General features: G+C 43.9%; 1 protein-coding gene across 1 annotated transcript; it reads left to right on the plus strand.

Moving 5' to 3' along the window:
* Positions 1-973: 973 nt before the first annotated feature.
* NRBF2 (nuclear receptor binding factor 2) lies at positions 974-16,598 on the plus strand. Its single transcript, XM_083149154.1, has 4 exons — positions 974-1,218; positions 10,960-11,044; positions 13,123-13,163; positions 15,059-16,598. The coding sequence occupies exons 1-4, from the start codon at positions 1,189-1,191 to the stop codon at positions 15,800-15,802; spliced, it is 900 nt and encodes a 299-aa protein (XP_083005280.1). The 5' UTR covers positions 974-1,188; the 3' UTR covers positions 15,803-16,598.
* The last annotated feature ends 5,410 nt before the right edge of the window (positions 16,599-22,008 follow it).

Here is a 22,008-nt window from a genome sequence, read left to right on the forward strand (position 1 = left end):
GGGGATATTCGGTTATGCTGAGACATCGATGGAGGGGAACCATCTGGTTCTCCCCTTCAATTGCAAAACGATGCTAGATCGGCCACTAACAATCTATAGGGTTGGTGTCCATCCCTACTACATGCAAATATCCACAGGGGGTACACTGACGTGTGTACTGGACCAGAGAGTAGCTGCTAGAAAGAAGAGACAGGAGCCTGACCATAAGGTAGGAGAATCAGGTTGCCTACACTCCCGCATTTAGCGGGAGTCTTCTTTTTTGATCTTTCTCCGCACCACGATGCCAGCCGCATGTTAGTACATATGCACTGGCATCGCGGTGGCTGGGCGGCGAAGGGCGGCGATGTATGTTAATACATCCTGCCCTAAGAGGGAAGTCCAGGAGCAGAGCATTGTGTCCCTCCTGGAGAGGGTCTTGTTGGGAGGTATGACAGTGTATAAAAAGATCAATGTGTACATTAATGTCCAGGGATTGTTACTTCCACCACTCCCCCAGACTGCCAAACACCTATAGATTTATTGTCAGATCTGGCTGGTTGGAACAAAAAACGTTACGGATGAGCGCAAATGACAGTTAACCATTTGCTTTGAAATGCTGGAAAATTCATTCAGACTTTACCAGATTTTTGTTCCAACCAGACAGATCTGACAATAAATCTGTAGATGTACGGACAGTTTCATACAGTACTCCAATGTTTTGCATAGTGGGAGATTGTGAACTGCTTTTGGAAACCCCCCTCTAGGAATCCTGCGTTTGCCACTGCCCTCAGATGCACTTGCACCAGAGGACCCGGATCATCATCTGTCACGCTGTCTGTGCCGCGTGCGCGCGCATGGTGAGATACAGTTCGGCAGAACGCCCTCTGCTGGTTCCAATGCGAAGCACAGAACGACGCGGCAGTAATATCCATGGCAACGTTAGTTCCGCCCTCAGTCCAGACCATCTCCCGCATCTGGCACCGCCCTCAGGTGTCAGTGACGTCAGACGGCGGGGCGGGGCGCCAGGAGGAAGTTGTTCCTGCTGCAGAAGCCGCTGGGTTGTGTTGTCACAGCCGGGATCAGAGGCTGAGCCCGAGACTTCTCCTCCCCGGGGTAGCGGCAGCAGCGGGGACTGCGCGGCCTGATGACTGGCCCCGGACACAGGCACTCCCCTGTCTAGCAGTCTTTCTCCACAGCCGGAAGGGCTCTATGGAAGTGATGGAAAGTCCCCTGAATCTGGTGAGTGCCCCTCACCCCCTCTGCTCTGGGTCACATACGTGTCATGGCTGGGGACTTGGTGCCAGGGCATCACCTGTCTGCCTGGCAGCTAAATGCTCACGTCTCTGGCAGCTGCAGTGTTACTCCTCCCTCTGCCATTGTGCGGATTCGTGTGGCACTACAAGTCCCAGCAATTACCTATAGGCCATACTTGTATTTATGGGTTCGTCTCTGCCTATACTGGCAATCTATACTGGCAATCTATAGGCTGCCCGCACCTGTGTCCTCCTCAGTCAGGTCATTTTAACAGGTGCATAGATATTCTGACATTCTCATTGCCATTGTATTGTGTATGTGCCAGGTACAGCCTGGTATTGTGACACTGCCATGTTCATGTGTGGTCTCTCATATATAGGGTTCTGGCATATACCATATACTTGTCCTGAACACCCCAGGTGTAGGTGTGTACTGTGACTTCCCCATAATATAAATATATGGTCCATACTTAGTACTCGGGGTATAAATGGCATTTTCTCCTGTTCCATATTCTCCTATTTATAGAACCTGTTAGTTTCAAGCTCAGAGCATGACACTCCCAGATAAGGATATCTAACCTGCTTCAGAACACCCCTAAACTAGTGCAGGACGTTAAAATGTGTTCCCTTGCAGGCTGGCATCACTCACCACTGGTTACTAATGCCAATAGATGGGCATGTGGATAGTAGCAGCCCATGTTCTGATCTTGAGCCAACCCGTCATTCTAGTTGCATGCTTCTATACAGTTTTCAGTGTATACATCCTTTTTTTGTCATGAAGGCAGGTCTTTAGGTGCGCATACACTAGGCGATATCCTTAATAATGTCATTCATCGCTGACAAAGCCTTGGTGTGGTGCTGGGATTGGCAAGTGTATATTCACTTGACGATCCCGGCCCCACGCCCAGTCCCTGACACCAGAATATATTGTTCTGGATACACATCAGACACAACACCAATAAACCCATACACACCAGCCGACTAGCAGCACTGCAGATATACTTAACTATATTGGTGCAATATCGTTCAGTGATGTCACAATGTAAACAACCCCCCCCCCAGCTGTGCATGCAGTCGCTGATGGTATAGTCAGACTGATTAGCTGATATTGAGCATATACAGTAACTTCTTTTTTTTTTTTTTTTTTATATATATCTTTAAAAAAAATTGTGTAGTTTGTATGGGCTTTATTCTAGCAAATGGTCGATGTACCCATAGGGTGTCTGTAGACAACACCCCCATCTCACCCTTCACCAGTGTGCATGCACATAGGCCTACACATTATGCCCATACAGGGCATGAAGCAGATATGGCAATGGCATGCTTCTGTACTGTGGGCACAGAACTGTAAATGTGTATATTTCCCATATGTATACTCATCTCTGCAGCCAGGTCACCGCTATCTGTGCCCTTGGTTTGATGCCCGAGTATTTTCAAATCATTGGTTTCTGTACACCGCCAAGTGCTTATCCTTTATAACATGCCTAATGGGCAGTACATTGAGATGATAAAAAAACGAGAGAGAAAGTTAATTAGCGGAAGTGCAAAATGTGAAGGTAGAATGGGTTGTGAGTGGATTTTTCGGTACTTGTTTCCTACCACGGCGCCACCGATTATAGTTGTAAGGCATCGGGTCGGAAAAATCAGGTTCATCGCATGCGAACCGATTTTTACATTGGAACCAATGTAAAATGATCTGAGACCCGATTTTAAATTGGATCTAATGTTAAATGGCCCACAGACCCCATTTTTTATTGTATAACCACCCTAATGGTTAATTATATGTCAAATGCCCCCCCATTGTTAACGCCACCCCACGATGAACGCCAACCCGAAGTGTGGCGAGCACATCGGTACGCATCCTCCGACCTTTTCATACCCCCACTATCCACATTGGCATGGAGTCGATTTTATATAGTGTGGCGAGCGCAGCGAGCCACCGAGCCCGAAGCGTGGCGAGGGGACGCGCATTACTTCGCAGGTATTACGCATCCCCTCGTGGGGCTCGCCACGCTTCGGGTTGGCATTCATCATGGGGTGTCGTTAACAATGCGGGGGCATTTGACATAAAATTTACCCATCAGCGTGGGTATACAATCAAAAATCGGGTATGGTGGGCCATTTAACATTGGTTCCTATGTAAAATCGGGTCCATCGCATTGGTCGCATCGCATAGTATGGACCCGATTTTACATAGGAATTTAACATTAAATACAATGTAAAATCGGGTTGTCGCATCGCATGCCATTATAATGGCATGCGATGGACCCGATTTTACAATTGTCGGGAAAGGTGTAAAAAAAACGAAATCGGGTCGTTCGGGTCCCATCGCATACCTTAACTTAAAGTATGCGATGGGACCCGATGGGCGCCGTGCTAGGAAACAAGTACCGTTTTTTCTCCCTATAAGAACTTGGTTTTGTGTAAAAAAAAAAAAAAAACACAATGACATTGTAAAGATATCTACACACTATGCATTTTTTTTCTTTATCAATCTTGCAAACATCACAATTTTACTGACCTTGAAAGGTCCCCATACATTATACACTGCTGATTTTCAGGCTTATGGATCAATACTTTCCATATGCCCATCCACAAAGAAGATGAGGTAATGAGGATAATTTATAGGAAATATGGTCTGATTATTGCAAATGCCCACAATTTCTACACAATGGTGGTTATTCTGGTTGATTCGCAAGGCTGCAAATTCGCATTCTTTTGAGTCAACCTAACCCTGCCTTGCAAATGGTGGTACACCGGCCCACCATTCACAAGGTGCGTACGTTCGCACTGGCTGTGAAGGGATGTTTTACATAAACATCCATTGGCAGCCTGCGTGGGAACACCCACATCTTTCGATGGTTATGACTATCAAAAGATGTGGAAGGTGCACACACGCACCTGCGTCATGGGACGCTGGACATTCCCATATAGTAATGGGCCAGCCTGGCACCCTCCGCCCTCAAAGATGGCTGCATGCACCTGGCGAACAGTTTGTTTGCTGTGGGTGCACGCACCTGGCATATGCACATGTGCAGAAATGCATTTGCGCATAGGCAAAACATTGTGCCCGCATGGGAGTGTATAAACCAGAATAACCACCAATATTGGGACCCTCTGGCTGATATTTTATGGAAAGTCTGACCAATCGGATAGTCAATGCTGAGCAGTTCTGGGCTGATTTATCAGCATTGAGGCAAATGTTCAGGCCTAAAAGACATAAAAACAGGCCAATCTTTTAGCCATTGAAGAATATACATCATTATTGTATAGTGTGTACTAAGCCTTCTGTTTTTCTACTGATGGACCATAGACTCCTGCTCATTTATTATGTAAACTGATGGGTTTGTTTGTTTTTTTATGAGAAAACTGGATGGCACTGTGATTAGCCTGTCTTTCTCTGTGCTGGCCCGTGGTTTCCTGTGGCCATATCTGTATTTTTGTATGTTGCCCTTCTGTGTTTCCCCTCACACTCTAAAAGTACACCAGTATTTTATTATTAGTAAATGTTCTAGGACCACTATGCAAGAGATAGAGATTAGGGAAAGCATGGAAATACTAAAAAAAATTACCGGCCCCTTAGAGTTCTGACCTAGAAGTGATTGTGGGATGACCAGCAGAAGCCATGCTGGAGCTGTTGGTAGAAGGTGAGACGCCACTCCTCTATCAGAGATGTATTTTAGACTTTTGATAATGTTGACATATAATCATTTTGGTGCACATGATGATTGTCAACTTGGTCTCCGCCGACCACTCATACCATACTGGAAATACATTTTTAACACAAAATCTTCATCTAAAAATACACAAGGATTGCATATGTTTTGGGCAGCACAGAGGGTGTAATGGTTACCATTACTGCCACACAGCACTGAAGTCATCGGTTCTATTCCCACCATGGCCCTAACTGTGCGGAGTTTGTATATTCTCCCCGTACTTACGTGGATTTCCTCCCGGTACTCCGGTTTCCTGCCACGATTGGCACCCAACAAATTAACCCTAGATTGTCTATGTGTGCATGTACATGTGATAGGGAATTTAGATTGTAAGCTCCACTGGGGCAGGGAATGATGTTCAAATATTCTCTGTAAAGCGCTGCTGAAAATGTGTGCGCTATATAAGAAACTGTTAAATGTTTTAAATGAATGTCCTTTTGCATATAAGTTGTGTCTGACTACGTTCTAAGGAGGATGTTCAATCCTGGATTTTGACTGTTGGAACGTCCTGACAGTAGGAATCCCGGGCCGTTTTAGTTTTCAGATTCACTGTTTTGAGTGTTGGAAAGTCCGGAGAAAGTTGGCCTCGGATTGCCGAAAAATGGACGTGAATTCGACAATCCGTGGTCGCTTTCTTGCCCTGGTATGCAGACAGCAAACGCTGCTCCTTGATGGTGTGCCAGAAATTGTGGGGCTTCCCCCATTCTGATATTGGGCAACTTCAATGAAGGGGTTAGGTCTCGGTCCTGCCAGATTTCCCAGCACTTGAAGATGATGTCATCTCCAAGCGCCAGCCTAAAGAGACTGCACCCGTGTGCAGTGTAAATGGAATATCCTGGGTCAGTGCCACAGTCAAAAAAGGGTAATTCCCTGTCTGATCCGGCTTGGACTCTTCTTCCATATCCCAGGTCAGACCCAGGACTTTGCTGTGAAAGCTGTTCGTGATATTACGCACATAACAGTGCTTATTGGGATCTGATAAATTGGTTGCTAGGGACTGCACATGTTTATTAGAGAATTGTGGGAAATAATAATTAAGTCAATATTGTCACAGTAAACAAAAATTCTTAAAAATGATGAGCTACAGATGAGTTTTCAAATCAATATCATCATGATAAAAAAATAATTTATTCTGGTGCATTATGGCTTAAATGTATTTTATATATGATGAAAAATTCCTTTAAAAAAAGTCAGATTCAGTAAAAAGGCATATTCAATATAAAATTCCACTTTGTAGTTTATGTTTCTAAAAATACTGGACATCTCCAGGATTTAGGAGTCCGCTGACCGCTTAATTTGAAGAGTATTCCCGGTCTCAGTACATCAAATGTGCATAATAACTGTGATATTATTGTACAAGGCTCAACCGATCTGTTTTTGCTAGCAAGATAAGTTATCTGATAGGTTCCAAACTGGGTTTGCCAATATTTGGCACCTACCAGATAACTTAACTTATCTTGCTGGTGAAAATGGTGAGCCTTGTACAATTTGAGCCGCTGGCCTTGCCCAGGAAAAGACGCGGTGCGCGGAGCAGCCACATACTCATGACTGCTGCATCCCAACCCGGGATGCATGTGATTATTACAAGTGCTTTGCAGCAGCTGAAGGATGCTGGGAATACGCATCACTGTTTCTAGATTCAGACACTTCATTGTCTTTGCTGGCTGCCATATTCCCCTGAGGAATGCAGGAGATGGAAATAAATAGCTGTATATCCAGTGCACCATGTGTGTATTACTCAGTCTCTATGTAATGAGCGACTGAGCATTTATATAATGACGACACATTCTCATGGGCAACACTCTACCTGGCAAGCAGAAGGATTCTCTGCAAGCCTTTGTTTCCCCGGTGGATAACGACCTCTCCAGTACTGAATTGTAAGGCTAAATAAGATGTGACACCGTGCCCATGAGTTGCCGGCTCTTGCATCAGCAAGTCTGTGTTTCCTGGCATACTAGTGAAGAGCCATTTGCAGTAGTAATGAATACAAACTATCTTCACATGAGTTGTAAAGTTGAGAGAGCACAGAACCTGAGTCATTCAGCTGTTGTAGAACCACTACTCCCAGCATTCTTATTTTGCCCTACAAATCTTAATGAAAAAAATGGCCATATCGTTACTGTACACACAGTATTTTCTTTTATATATAAATTTATAGTGCCAGATGTACTAAGCCTCAAAAAGTGAGAGAGGTAAAGTATCAGCCAATCTGCATATGATCCGATCACGATCTGTATCCAGTAGAATGGAACCTTTTACAGATCCTGACTGCAGCAGGTAGGATCTCCATAACGACCAAACGACCAGCGGGGACGCGCATCGGATCAGAATCAGATCTAAAACATGCCCAATTTACATGCAATCAGTCAAGAATGAATCAAAATTGGGGGAATTAAGGCCAAATTGTTCTGGTGTGTACCCTACATAAGCGGGAATTCTATTGTTGTCTTGTGAGCACTCTCCCATCTAATGGGTAACCTTCATTTTTTTGGAATGATGGGCACCCATTACTTATCGCAGGTATTGTGCACACATACCCTGAGATTAGCCATGTAAAGTAGGCATCCAAAAGCCCAATTTTGGGCCTATTTCTGCTCACCACCTCAGGAGTGTGCAAGCAGAAATAATGGGCCTTTTACCTTTTAAACAGGGGTTGTGGCAACACAAAACACTGAGATTCCCTCTAAGGGCCTTATTCTAGTTCACTCTTTCTGACAAAATCCTTCTTAGATGGACAAAACCATGTGCACTGCAGGTGGGGCAGATGTTACTTGTGCAGAGAGAATTAGATTTGGGTGGGGATCTATATTGCAGTGTAAAAATAAAGCAGCCAGTATTTACCCTGCACAGAAACAAAATAATTCACTCAAATCTAATTATCTCTGCACATTTTACATCTGCCCCCCAGCAGTGTACATGGTTTTGTCCATCTAAGAGGGATTTTGTCAGAGTGAACTAGAATAAGGCCCTAAGTGTCACACCCCAATTGGATCCCCCCAGATTTATCTCTCTGTGGATGTGAGAATGCTATATAGCTCACTTCTCTATAGCTGAGCTCATCGGCCACCTTACCGCAACCGCCACCTCCCCTCAGTTCAAGCACCATACACACTACTCGATACCGGCCACGGACAATCTAGGTAATATCATCCGCAGCTGGCCGATATTGCGTGTACACACGGAACTCTGGGGCAGATGTATCATAGCGGCGCGATAAGCGCCGCTATGATACTTCCTGCTTCGCCTCAATAGCGAGGCGAAGCAGGAAGGGACATCGACAAGATGTATTAACATCTTGTCTGCCGAAGCGGGGGAGCGTTAACTCCCCCCTCCGGCGATGTCCCTTTATGGAGATAGCGCATCAGTTCCTGTCCCCCGGCCGGCCGCACTGGGCATGCACGGGATCTTGCTGTTCACGAGAGATCCCCAGCGCAGCCCAGACCTAACAGCAGGGACAGCGCTGTCCCTGCTGTTTAGATAGGGCTTCGCCAGCCTGATGCTGGCGAAGCCAAACCCGGACCGTTCATACATTCGGCCTGCTATCATTTTGATAGCAACGCCGATATGGACAGGGGAGCATAGCGCCCCTGTCCATTACCGCATTCCGGCTCTATCATACATGGGGAAGAAGCGGTATCAGTGCACATAACGTGCGCTGATACCCTTCTCCCCCATATCGACACATCATACATCTGCCCCAATATCGGTAACAGAGATGGAAGTGTCCCATCTCCTCAGACTATGGGCGGGATGCGCTATACCAGAAATGCGGTAAAAACTCCAGGGTTTTAACCGCATATCTGTATTCTCTAACCCCCCTCCGCAGTGTCAGCGATGCGGAGGAAATCCATTACCTGCAGAAGCCTATGGGCTTCTTAAGGCAGCGCTGTGTGTAAGTCCAGCGCCGTGGCCACATCGCAAGGGACAGCTCTTATCGCAAGAGCTGTCCCATGTGTTAATAATCACACATGTTAGATTATTTACAATGCAGTACCTATCGAACGGGGGGGTTTAGAGGGCTGCAGATGTTGGAACATCCCGCCCTGATGTAGAACTTACACAGTGCAGTGTATCAGCCTGCGATACTGACACAGCCTGCGTTATGTGCTGGATGTTCTGTATGTGCCAGCACCTGTGTTTGTGCTTTACTAGCAGCAGAGGAGGGAGCTAATGCACACGTATGTTACATGTGCACTGTGTAGGTGTAGGACATTCCTCTCCTGTTAATCATTTATGTATTTCTGGAATACATTGTCCTTGTATCATGTCAGCCAGGACATTGTTATCTACTCACGTAAGCCGACTGGAGGAAAGACCAAGCTATAATGCCCTGATATATATAATTATCTGTAATTCACAGGCTTGATGAACAATAACCGGATATGTGTCGGCATTTGGCCATCCATGTGTGCCTGTGCTAAATGGTCCTCATCCTATTAGCAGAGCCTTATTATGTACAGCCAAGTCTGTATAGTGTTTATCCCATTCTGTCCTTCCTGTGTGTGCAGACATGTGGGGGACATGTATCATTAGTGAGGAACTAGTACAGGCTGTGATTCTATTGGACACTTACCACTCGATACACTGAGGCCAGCGTGGCAAAACACCAGGACAGGGGGCACATCCTGCGAATAATGGTTTTGTCTCCTTTCCGTTGCAATGTTGTGTTTTATTTGGTTAATTTATATTTATCTTGCTTATTAGAGAGCAGTTCATTACATTGAGTTATAGAAAGCTACGTAGATGTAACTCCATATTTTGTAAAAGGACTTTAAAAAAATAAAATTATTTGGCAGGCATTGCAAGCCGAGCAGTCAGTACCCAACATAGGTAATGCCAGTGGCTCATCTCTAATATAATGTCAGCAAGCTGCACTTTATCGTCTAATAATCCTGTGAGCTCAGGTGGCTAACATTATCCTGCTGAGTGGCGTGATGTAGTGGTCACTTCTCCAGGAGACCGCTTCTTGTGTGACATCCTACTGTTGTTTGGCCAGAGGAGACTCTAGGAGGGATTATTGAGATTTAGGTTGAATTTTTTTTTTTTTCAGCATAATTTCATACCTACCCAGTAGATCAATTTATCCTCTAGGACAGCGGTTCTCAAACTCTGGGTCCCGACTCCAAAGTGGGTCGAGACCATCTCAGCATGGGGTCACGGGGTCCGGCTGAGGACTTCTCTAATCCATCCAGAGAGCCAGTAATCCAAGGAGTCTGAAAAAGCAGTTGCATTGCATGTTACTTCAGACTCCTCGCTTCACATTCTGCTTCCATGCATGTGCCATCTGATGACCCCAGGTAGGGTGACCATTCATTCTTACCTTGCTGGGGTCCTTTAATAATTTGTATTGTCTGATGGGGTCCCAGAGTAAAATAGTTTAACAATGAATAAAAATAAATAAAAAAGTGAGCGCTGAGTGAGTCTGACAAAGGATAAAATAACAAATATGACATATAAAAGAAAATAATAGATGAATAAAAAACAGCAATTGGCACAATGACAAATCATTCAAATTGTCCAGTGTGTACGTATTATGTGCGCCACCATGGTGGCGTCCATCGCATCTTCAGGTGAAACCTACATGCTGCTCAGTCTGAAGATGTGGCTGGCCACCCCATTCTTTTGAAACAACCGATATTGTGCGGTTGTTCACCAGATCGTGCAGTGTGTACGGACTGTACGATTTAAGGGTCAGTGGCCTCTGCGTTCGGGTGTATATCATACAGTCCTCTAGTGTATACACGGCTTTGGACACTGGTGGTGTGTAAGGTGTTCTGGTTTCCTTTTACTCCATGAATATAAAGTGTACATCCTACTAGCACAGCACAGAGTATGTAAGGACGGGCACATAAGTCATCTCTGCTAGACGCATCGTGCTGAATTTAATTTTTTATTTTTACATTGCTCTTTTATAATAAGGCTTTAATAATTAATGACCTGCAGTTTCTCAGTATCCAAGCTATTAGGTGAGGCATAAAATGTAATTGTAATACAATTCCTTCTGATTACAGGCACATCAGCAAAGCAGGAAAGCAGACCGGTTTCTGGCTACAGGAAAATATGAAGAGGCCATAGCATGTCACCGGAAAGCTGCCGGTATGTACAGTGTCATATACTTTGTTTTACTGTCTTCTACCTGCTACTGTTCTAGAGGGTACACCCGGTGAGATATGCACTATTTTATCTAATTGATTTTGCTTCTAGAAGCAAAAGCGAATGTGCATCGATTGTTTTTTCCCCATGCAGATTCGATCCCGATGCGCGCTCCTGTGTAGTGTAAATCCAATAGAGAAAGTCTTGGCAGCCAAGACTCTATAGTACAGAGCTGTACTTTTTTTTTTCTTGCCACTCTATTCAATCCCAATCGAATCGGTATTGAATCGCACCACCATGAATCGCACCACTATTACGTGTGCAGAAGTGGATTGTTGGGTGTATCCTACTATATATTCTATGGTCAAGTGCTTCTAAGGTCTGTGTCTGTTCCATGTGCTCTATTCACTGTGTGGAACCCCGAACTTCAGTAATAATGTTGGTGATGTGTAAGAACCATGGTAGAGTGGATGGGATGGGACATAACCTATTCGTGTTCATTTTTGTTGATACATATAAATCTCTTAGGACATCATTTTTTTTTTTTACCTTGAGGAGCTTTGTAATATACACTTTAGACATCTCTGTTCCAGCAGTATAGTCTAAGCAGCTAAGGAAGCCCTACTTCCATTGTCATCCATAGGAATCATTCCTGAAAGTTACCTGACTTCCAGGGATCTCTCCAGACCTAATACAAGGATTGAGAAGTAACGCCAGTGATTGCAGGCTATACGCCTGAGCCATCATAGGTCAAGGGACCAATGTATTCTTCCTGCCAGCTGAGTCTAGGAACCCTCGCATTGGTCACCAACTGTATATAGAATTTATTTCCATAGTTCAGGCAACTGGCTCCGTTATGTAAGGATAATAACTGGTGTTCCATTGCTGAGGAGCAGATATTATTATTGTGTGGGTAATAATACAAAATTAACGTTCGCTTAGGTACTTGGCTCTATATGCCAGGTTAGAACATGGACACTGAATGGAAATAAATGCTCAGACATGCATTTACTAGACATAACCTCCTTATGAAGCACTCTAGCACGAAACGCGTCTCATTATATAAAGGAACCTTAGACATGTACATCTAATGTTTACTAGTACTACTGAGAGATAAAATAACATCTTGTGGTAAGCTCTGGCCATACACCTACAGATTTATTGACGGATCTGGCTTCTTAGAACAAAAACTGGGGATATCTGAACAACAGTTTGGCAGTTTTCCAGCATTTTGAAGCAAATGGTCAACTGTCATCTGCTCTCACCCATTACCAGGTTTTTGTTCCAACCAGCTAGATCAGACAATAAATCTGTAGATGTATGGCCGGCTTTCAGCCATTGCATTGTATTATAATTTATCTGTTGGAAGTACACTTGCCAATTCTGCACAACATTATTTGGATAAAATCTTGGCTTGGCAAATTGCCTGGAAACAGACACCAGGTAAACAGCAATACGTTGTGTTTTCTCTGGGGCTACAATGGGCGCTCTTATTACACTGCAGTGTTGTTTCTTAGTAGACTTCTTTAGGCACAATAGTTTGTGTTGGACCACATCACATAACACTTATTGTGCAGTGCTTGGAGTACAGTGTGTAGCAGAGTAGTGCAGTATTGTTTTGTGTGTGTGTATATATAGTAATTGTTGTACTGTGCACTAGATCTACATTCTCCCAACATTACATTACTATGAGTCATGCGCCTTACTCTTTACACTCACCTTAATGTAATGTTGCAGCAGGGATTAATGATTGGGAGGTAGAGGAGCATCATAGATAAATGAGATGTCCTAGAATGCAGTCATGAGAGCTGTACTTATCACACGTGCACACACACGCGCGCACACTATTTAAAAGTGTGTTTTTTCCATTGCTCCCTTGCAACATTCCCTCCTTTTGGTGCGGGATTTACTCTTGGTCTTTTGTAAATAACATTGCTGTTTGCAGAGGTTTTGCAGGCTTGGAGCATTTTGCAGACACCGTCTGTAACCTGATTGCATGTTTATTTTTGTGTTGTGTAACGCCCCCTAGTGTTGCTGTGTGATTTGGTCAGGTTTACACATTTTGTTTTTCTGTTTTGCAGCTTATCTCTCAGAGGCCAAGAGGCTGACACAGTCTGAGCAGGTAAATATTCTATATTCTGAACATTGTAGGTATTGTGGCTATGTGCTGTTAACACCATAAAGCTGACCGCAACACCACAACTTGCCGGCCTTTATTGAACTTCTTCAAATGATAACTGTATAGGACAGTGGATCCCAAACGCTACACTGATGTATTATTGTGTGGTCAGAGGAATGCAATGCACCAGTAGAAGCTGGCGATATGGTTACAGGTACAAAATGAAATGTTGAAGGTGAACTGACCTTTCATACGTTCTAGTTGTACATATAGCTGCCATTTACCGAACAGTGGGGCAGATGTATTAAGCCAAGAGATAAATGCAAGGGTGATAAAGAGATATATAAATGTCCAGCCAATCACCTGCTAACTGCCATGTTACAGGCTGTGTTTGAAAAAAAGTCAGTCAGGAGCTGATTGGCTGGACGTTTATCTCTCTTTATAACTCTAGCATTTATCTCTTTTTAAGGCTTAATACATCTTCCCCCAGTGACTCTGAAAAGGTTCGGAATGCTATGTGCTCCGAACGTTTATCGAACAAACAGGCTACAATACATTCTGAGAACCAGTATCTGCCACACTTACTGTTTATGGATTACGTTCTCTGACGTAACGCACCTTCACACATCTGCCCCCGATCCTCAGGGGGCACTAACACATCCTATTTTATTTCTTTATTGTAATTTCCCTTCGGTATGACTATCCCTTTTATAGTGGCTGCATAACATTGCACCCCATGGCAGCGCCCGATCTGTACCACAGGTATGTTTTCTCTCATGTTTTCCTGGTCACCTGTGAATTTCTAAAATGTGACAGTTGGTGATAGGTAACCTGGAAACCATGAACTGCTACTGCTCCTTGAGGACAGAGTTTGGGTACCACTTGTATAGGAGATCATGGGTGACATTTAATAGGATGAGAGATTTGGTAAGAAATCTCCAGTTTTTTTAAAGCGGCAATCATTTACACTACAAAATCAAACTGGTTTTGCTGTGTAAATGATTGCTGCTTTAAAAAAAAACTGGAGATTTCTTACCAAATATCTCACTTTCTGAATCTCTCATCCTATTACATTTCACCCCATGTTTAATTTTAAGGCTATTTCAGGAATCCTGAATCCTGCAACTTAATGGACAGAGTCTGTATTGTCTGTGTTAGTTGGTGCAGAGATGCATCTTGCAGGAGGTAGGACTGGCATGTGAGAAGCAAAACCGGCAAGCAAAAAGCCACAGGTTGAGAATTAAGCCCCATACATACTAGAGCTGGTCTGTTCAACCTGTGGCTCTCAAGATGCTGTGAAACTATAAATCCCATCATGCCTTGCCACATTTTTCGCATTGCCTTGTAGCATAACTGTGGCAAGGCATGCTGGGACTTGTAGTTTCACAACAGCTGGAGAGTCACAGGTTGGCCAAGCCTAGAAAGAGCCTTCTGAAAGATATCTTTTATAATATCTTCTAGTTTGTACACCCCATATCATTAATGATGCGCACTCCTGCGCATCGATAATGACCCCTCCCAGTTACTAAACATGCAGGTTGGTTTTAGCTACATAGCCAACGACCCGCATGTTCAGCCGGTCCCGGTGACGTCACTGAATTATATGGTTTTACTGATCTCGTTTAGCGTGTACACATAATTCGGTCATCCGTGGTCCTTAATTGTATTGGTTGCAGGCAGTATCGTCTAGTGCGAATGGGGCTTTAGATGATGCAATGTGAGATATTTATCATACAGAAATATCAGCTGACAAATCACTGTGCTCTGCAGAGACCATACTTATGACCCTATTACGGTCTGAAAATTGTGCCACTTTTACTTTATTGTCTTTGTGAATAGATTGTAATACTCTCCAATAGGTCTTACATTTCCATCTCTCTCTCTCCTCCAATGTCCAGGCTCAGCTGTCGTTGGAACTGCAGCGGGACAGTCACATAAAACAGCAGCTCTTAATTCAGGAACGTTTGAAAAGAGCCAAAAGAGAAGAGAAGCTCAGAACTCAACAAAAAGCAATAGCTGCGGATAAGGAGTTCTCGGCGCATCTCCAGACATCGTACAAATTATCTACTGATGACCTTGACAGCCAAAATGCACTTGTTTCTGCGGGGCAGAAATCCAACTCCAACCCAGGGAAGTGTTTGCAGGAAATCCACAGTGTCCTTGACCGAGAACCAGACTCGTTACTGTACCTGCTACAGAAGAGAAAAGAGCCACTGGAGCCCTACAAGGCCAACAGAGTTCCAAAAGACGACAAGACAAAACTGGAGGAACAAGCAACCAAGATAAAAGACCTGAACCTGCTGGTGGACACCCTTCTGGCCGAAAACGAGAAACTAAAAAGGGAGAATCGGAAGCTGCGGGCAGAGGTAGCGAGGCTGCAGAGGAATCCTGAGAAAGAGATAGACACAGACACCGATTTTGTGGAGAGGTCTGAGCTATGGAGCCTGCAGCAGCCTATGCCAAGCTCCCCGAGCCCCGTGTCTACATGGCAGAAGTTTGTAGCAAATACTGGGAAGGGTACAGACATTCCTATACCCAATCTTCCTCCTTTAGACATTCCCTTACCAGAACTTCCACCCCTTGAACTACCAGAAGATATACAATCGCAAATTAGTGGACTTAAAGGACTCATGGACAGCTAGAAGGAGGACTGACTGATTTTTTGAGGACAATCACCAGGAAAGGGAAGACCATCTTGGCAGCAATATTGGAAGGGCCGATGGCGCCTTTGCCAGAGTTTACTGTAGGAGCTGCAGTACATCGGTAGACAAGTCACTGTGAAATATTCAATCAAGTTACTATGTTGAATAGATATATATATAAAAGTTACTACAACAGAGAGTGACAAATGATCTTCTGCTTTTCTTTTTATTTCAAACCAAATGACTGCCTGGATTAACTTTTTTTTTTTAAACAAATTGCCTACAGTTTTTAAATGGTATATGTAGTTCCATAATATTAATGATGCAGGACCTCCCATCGTACACGGTGGCAGACCTTCTGTATTTTAAACATTATGCTTTCTGTTATGCATTCAGAATGTATGCATTTTAATATGCACAAACTTTGTTAACTCAGAACCTAGTGTGTGTAGCGCATACACAGCACAGCTCCTAAAATCTACGCGTGCCGCACAGCACTCCTAGATCATAACCTCAAACCAACAGAGACCGCTTCAGTTGTTTTTAATTGTTATTCTTTTCTGGAACCAAATTACATGTTCTTTCTAAATCCGTTTACAAAATAAAATGGAAAAGGAGAAAAAAAAAAAAAAACAGGGTGCATCGTAATTAACGTTGCTGTATATTATTAAAATATGTTATGCATTGTTTAAAAATACTTACTGAAAAGATCAGTATCTTATAACGGTGCATGAGTGCAAGAAATGCTGAATGACAGTATTTGATTGACAATAATAAAGTGTGTTTATACCTGGAATATCTGGAAATTCTGTATTTGCAAAGCAAGATGTCACGGGATGGGTTATATATTTGGTACGGGGAAAAACATGGTTATCCGCAATCAAAGTGGGCGAAGTTCTTAAAACAGAACAAAAAGCCAGCCACATGCAGGGTAAATACTGACTTCATTTGCATGTAGACCAGGTGCAGCATTATTTTTACAGTGACACAATTTTTGGTGTGCACTTTATATGTTCAGACTTATGAAGAAAAGGCGCATCTGCCTTGAAACGTATACGTTGGCATCTGAATATGGCGTGTTCTTGAGATCTGTGTCATACAAATACAACATAAAAGTAATAACAAGGTTAAAATAAATACAAACCGCTCCTATAAATTAAACTTTGTTTTCCTGCTACAGATCAATTGCAAATATCTACAAAATAATGGGGCAGATGTATTAAGCCTGGTAAAGTGATAACGCACCAACCAATCAGATGTGTTCAATCAATGACAGTTAGTAGTTGATTGGCTGATGTGTTCTCATCTTCCCCTTTACCAGGCTTAATACATCTCCCCCAATTTTACTAGACCAGAGCAGCCGCACTGATAGTAATATAAGTGGCAGGGATTGAGTTGCACTCGGTCAGAAGTGCCAAAAATAAAAGGGGGAGGATTGGATGATTATTAACACAACTGGTTCACTGGTTTGGTGTGACTGCCCATACACCAGTTCAGCATAATAGTATTTATCTTGGCTCAAAGGTATTGGGAAATCATTATATAAATATTGTCAGTATAAACAAACTTGGTAAGCTTGATAAGATGTTTCTGTTTGTACCTACCTAAGCCCCAGATGAGACCACATTATTTACGCACCAGGGGGTATGATGACTTATGCTGCCTATATACTCTATGGCAGTGGTTCTCAACCTCGGTTCTCAGGACCCTCCCAACAGTGCACGTTTTTCAGGTCACCCGGCAGGTGCACTCATTATTCACTACACATTTTAAAAGATCCACAGGTGGAGCTAATTATGTCACATGTGATTCTGTGTGGAGACCTGGAAAACGGGCATTGTTGGGGGTACTTGAGGACCAGGGTTGAGAACCACTGCTCTATGGTATTGTAGCCAGTAACGGAAAAAGGGCCTGAGCTCATAGTACAGATGGAACCTGCGTCAGGGGCTGGCTAAATCTTCGCTAGGGGGCACGCGCACACAAGACACTTGCGCGCCCCGTGGCAACGGATCTCCCCCCCGGGTCCCCGCCGCCTTCCTCACCGCCCTGACACCCCCTAACCCTGCCCGTCTCCCTGAAGTGGAGACGGGCAGATCCCGCTGCCGAAGGATTGGGACACATATGCGCGTCCCCATTCAGTGTAGTCCCTGTCTGCTGGTGCTCACCAGAGGGGAGGCTCTGGCGGGCGCCGAGCAAAGATGACTGGCTACATCTGTATGTATTGGTCTTAGCACTGACTGATTGTTACATCATAGAGTTGGGGCTGATCCCTATGACCTGCTCTCTCAGGGGTAAATGCAGGGCTATTTTTCAGTAGGCTCCAGCAGGAACTGAGGCCCTTATTCTAGTTCACTCTGACAAAATATTTCTTAGATGGACAAAATCATGTGCACTGCAGGTGAGGCAGGTGTTACTTGTGCAGAGAGAATTAGATTTGGGTGGGGTTTTACACCTGCCTCACCTGCAGTGCACATGGTTTTGTCCATCTAAGAAATATTTTGTCAGAGTGAACTAGAATAAGGGCCTCAGTTCCTGCTGGAGCCTGCTGAAAAATAGCCCTGGGTAAATGTATGAAGCTTGGAGAAGTGATATCTATCCCCATAAATAACGTTATGTGCAAGGTGATAATACTCCAGCCAATCAGCTCCAATATGCAAATTGACAGTTAAGAGCTGATTGGCTGGAGCATTCTCACCTTGCACAGAACGTCTCCAAGCTTCATACATTTATCCCTCATTTACAGCACAGCGAGCATTAATGCCTAAGGAAGGGGCTGTATTAGCCACATTTTATAGTTGCTCTCGCACTTCTCCTAGGAGTCATAACCATAGCCTGTTGCAGTACTTCCTGGCCCTTATTCTGGTTCACTCGCACAGGCAAATTCCTTCTCAAATGGAGAAAATCATGTGCACTGCTGGGGGGGGGGGGGGGGGTGGTGCAGATGAAATGTGCAGCAGAGAGAATTCGATTCGGGTGAGTTATTTTGTTTCTGTGCAGGGTAAATACTGGCTGCTTTATTTTTACACTGCAATATAGATCTCACTTTGAAGTAAAACCCCACCCAAATATAACTGGAAAGGTTGCACAAAGCAACCAATCAACTTCTATCATTTATCTAGCAGTGAAAGAGATTACAGTTGGAAGCTCATGGTTGCTTTAGTACCGGCATGTCCAATGTTGGCCCTCCAGATGTTGTGAAACTACACATCCCAGCATGCTTTGCAATAGTTTTAGCATTCTCTAATAGCAAAACTATGGCAAAGCATGCTGGGATGTGTAGTTTCACAACATCTGGAGGGCCAACGTTGGACATGCCTGCTTTAGTAGTTACTTATTTTACCCCTGGGTCGCACCTGGCATTTGGACATGGGTCCATCTTGGGAACGATCTGGCTTTTGTGGTGTTTAGCCGCTCCCAGCGACCTGGCTTATTGCCGGGTCGCTGACGTCAAATGGGGGCGGAGGCAGCACTAAGGTGACTCTGCTGCCTCCCCCATAGAAGTGAACCGGACCCACGTTGCTCGACCCAGGTTACCCATTCACACTGTCCAGTAACCCGGGTCCGACCTGGGAATAACACTGGGCCCAGGATATACAACATGGACCTTCAATACTGCAAGCCGATCCGGTAACAACTCTGGATCGACCTGGGTTATTGGTGTGGGGTATTCGTCTCTCCAAGGCCCATGAGAGAGAGAGAGACTAAGGGGAAAATTTGCTAAGATGTGTATTCTACTTCACATGTGATGTTGCTATGGGCAACCAATCAGATCCTGTCTACTATCTTCTAGAGGGTGCTAAATATATAAGAAGTCGATTCTGATTGGTTGCCCATAGCAACATCACATGTGAAGTAGAATACACATCTTAGTAAATTTCACCCTAAGTACCAGATGTTTCAAGCTTCAAAAAGTGATGAAGTGGAGAGTGATAAACAGCCAGCCAATCAGCTGCTGCCTGTCACTCTTCAAATCCAGCCTGTAACATGACAGGTAGGAGCTGATTGGCTAACTGTTTATAACTCTCCTTTTTATCACATTTTGAAGCTTGAAACATCTGGCCCTAATTCTTCCCACTGTATACTCTTTATCAAACTGCAATTCTTCCCCGAGTACCGTTCCTGCCCTCAGGGTCTCTACTGACAGCAAGGGGTTGTTCTACATTTCATTACAACATAGGGGGTTATTCTAATCCACTCTCTCTGACAAAATCCTTCTTAGACTGACAAAACCATGTGCACTGCAGGGGGGCAGATGTAACATGTGCAGAGAGAATTAGATTTGGGTGAGTTATTTTGTTTCTGTGCAGGGTAAATACTGACTGCTTTATTATTACACTGCAATATAGATCTCACTTTGAAGTAAAACCGCACCCAAATCTAATTCTCTCTGCACAAGTAACATCTGCCCCACCTGCAGTGCACATGGTTTTGCCCATCTAAGAAGGATTTTGTCAGAAAGAGTGGATTAGAATAAGGCCCATAGTTCCAATTTTTTTATTTATATATATTTAAAAAAAGATGCCCCATCCACTGTTCTGAGATGCATGGATCGGATCAGTTGTTGGAGGGTATGCTGAGCCTTGTGGTGCCATATTGGAGGCTTTTGGGTTGCCTCTTTGGGCGGTATTCAATGTCCTGAATCGCTGGTTACAGTGATTCAGATTTAACATTCGCCTGCCAATCGCCGGTTTTTAGCAGTGAATCGCCATGCATGGGGATTCGTGGGGAGTCGCCAAGTCACCCTATTCAACGTGGCTGAGAATCGCCGGCCCTAACGGCGATTCTCAGCCATACCGGCGTTTCCCTACACAGCCTCATTAATGTAGTCAGTTGTTTAAAAAATCGCAGATAAATGCTAGAAACAAGCAAATTACCCTGGACAAACGCTTCCCATACAGCAGACGGCAAACGCTGGGAAATCTGGTCAAAGGGCAAACGAAGGAGTGAGGTGGGGAGGAGAATCATGGGTAAGTGAGGTGCACCATGGGTAAGAACAGTGCTTTGTGGGAGAAAAAAAAAATACCTGATAAAATTAAATATATATTTGTATAGCACTTCTACGACCATGACATCACACAAGGGCAGCAAATAATAATACATTAGACTTGCATAGTTAAATAGAGCACTTAAAACCAATTATTTGACATGTTCCTATAAAAGTTCACCATAAAAAGATGACGAGGGGCACTCGGAGAGGAACGGCGATATGAAAGAAGAAAAAGGAATCGCCAACTTCACATTGAATACACTTTTGGCGATTCCCCTCAACTACCGTCGATTCCCCATGAAAAATCCTATACACAAAAAACGGCGATTTGTACAGGAAAACATTTGGCGATTGCAGCTTCATTCACCGGTCGTCAACGGCGATTCTAGCTCATTGAATACGGTGATTCGCATTTGGAGCTCCAAAAATCACCGTCAGCCACGAAAAAACCCCGGAATCGCCATAAAACTTGGCGATTCCGGCTCATTGAATACCGCCCTTTGAGTTATCTCTCATGTTAAAATGACATAAATATATGACCCTAAGTGGCGTTATAGTGTAGCGTAGGACCACCATAGCAGAGACCCCTTTCCGTTGATGCTGGATTACCATATGTTTGCAGATCTGTTACTGAGAGTTCTGCATTGCTATCATGTAGGACATATGTCTCTGATGATGCGCCATTATTGTGTGTTGGGGGAAGGTTTTTATTATTGCTAGTGCTACAAATTGGTTTTATATCTTCTAGTTATTGTATCTGCATTACATTGCAGACGTGGTTCCCAAATGTTTATGAATCACGCTCCCCTAGGCCAAAAGGTTCTTCTGAAAGTGCACCATGGCACCTAGTTTGAGAACTGCTCCATTACTGGTCAGATCCTGGTTTTGAAGAGTAAACATTAAATAAAAAATGTTGTAGAAAATAAAAACAAAATGACTTTAGCTGTCAGGTGTCGCTGTTTCCACAGCTCTGTGTATGTGGATCTGATGCCTGTTGTAGAAAACTATTGCAATAATGACACCTGGAGGCTAAATGTAAGTACTGCATTCTGTCACCAGCACTGACTTCAGTGTACAGAACAAATGAAAGCTATTTTGATAACACGACTATTTATTTATTATTTATTTATTAACAGTTTCTTATATAGCGCACACAGATTCCGCAGCGCTTTACAAAGCATAATTAGGAGCAAAAACACATATCAAATTACAGTACAAG

This window comes from Crinia signifera, chromosome 6, assembly GCF_055691185.1.
Source record: "Crinia signifera chromosome 6, ASM5569118v1, whole genome shotgun sequence".
Classification (NCBI taxonomy): domain Eukaryota; kingdom Metazoa; phylum Chordata; class Amphibia; order Anura; family Myobatrachidae; genus Crinia; species Crinia signifera.

What these genes read in the sequence shown, in the direction of transcription:
- NRBF2 (XM_083149154.1), top strand. Translation starts at nt 1,189, where the DNA reads ATGGAAGTGATGGAAAGTCCCCTGAATCTG. An exon ending in ATGTCACCGGAAAGCTGCCG is followed by an intron (nt 11,045 to 13,122) that starts GTATGTACAGTG and finishes TCTGTTTTGCAG; the next exon opens with CTTATCTCTCAGAGGCCAAG. An exon ending in GGCTGACACAGTCTGAGCAG is followed by an intron (nt 13,164 to 15,058) that starts GTAAATATTCTA and finishes TCCAATGTCCAG; the next exon opens with GCTCAGCTGTCGTTGGAACT.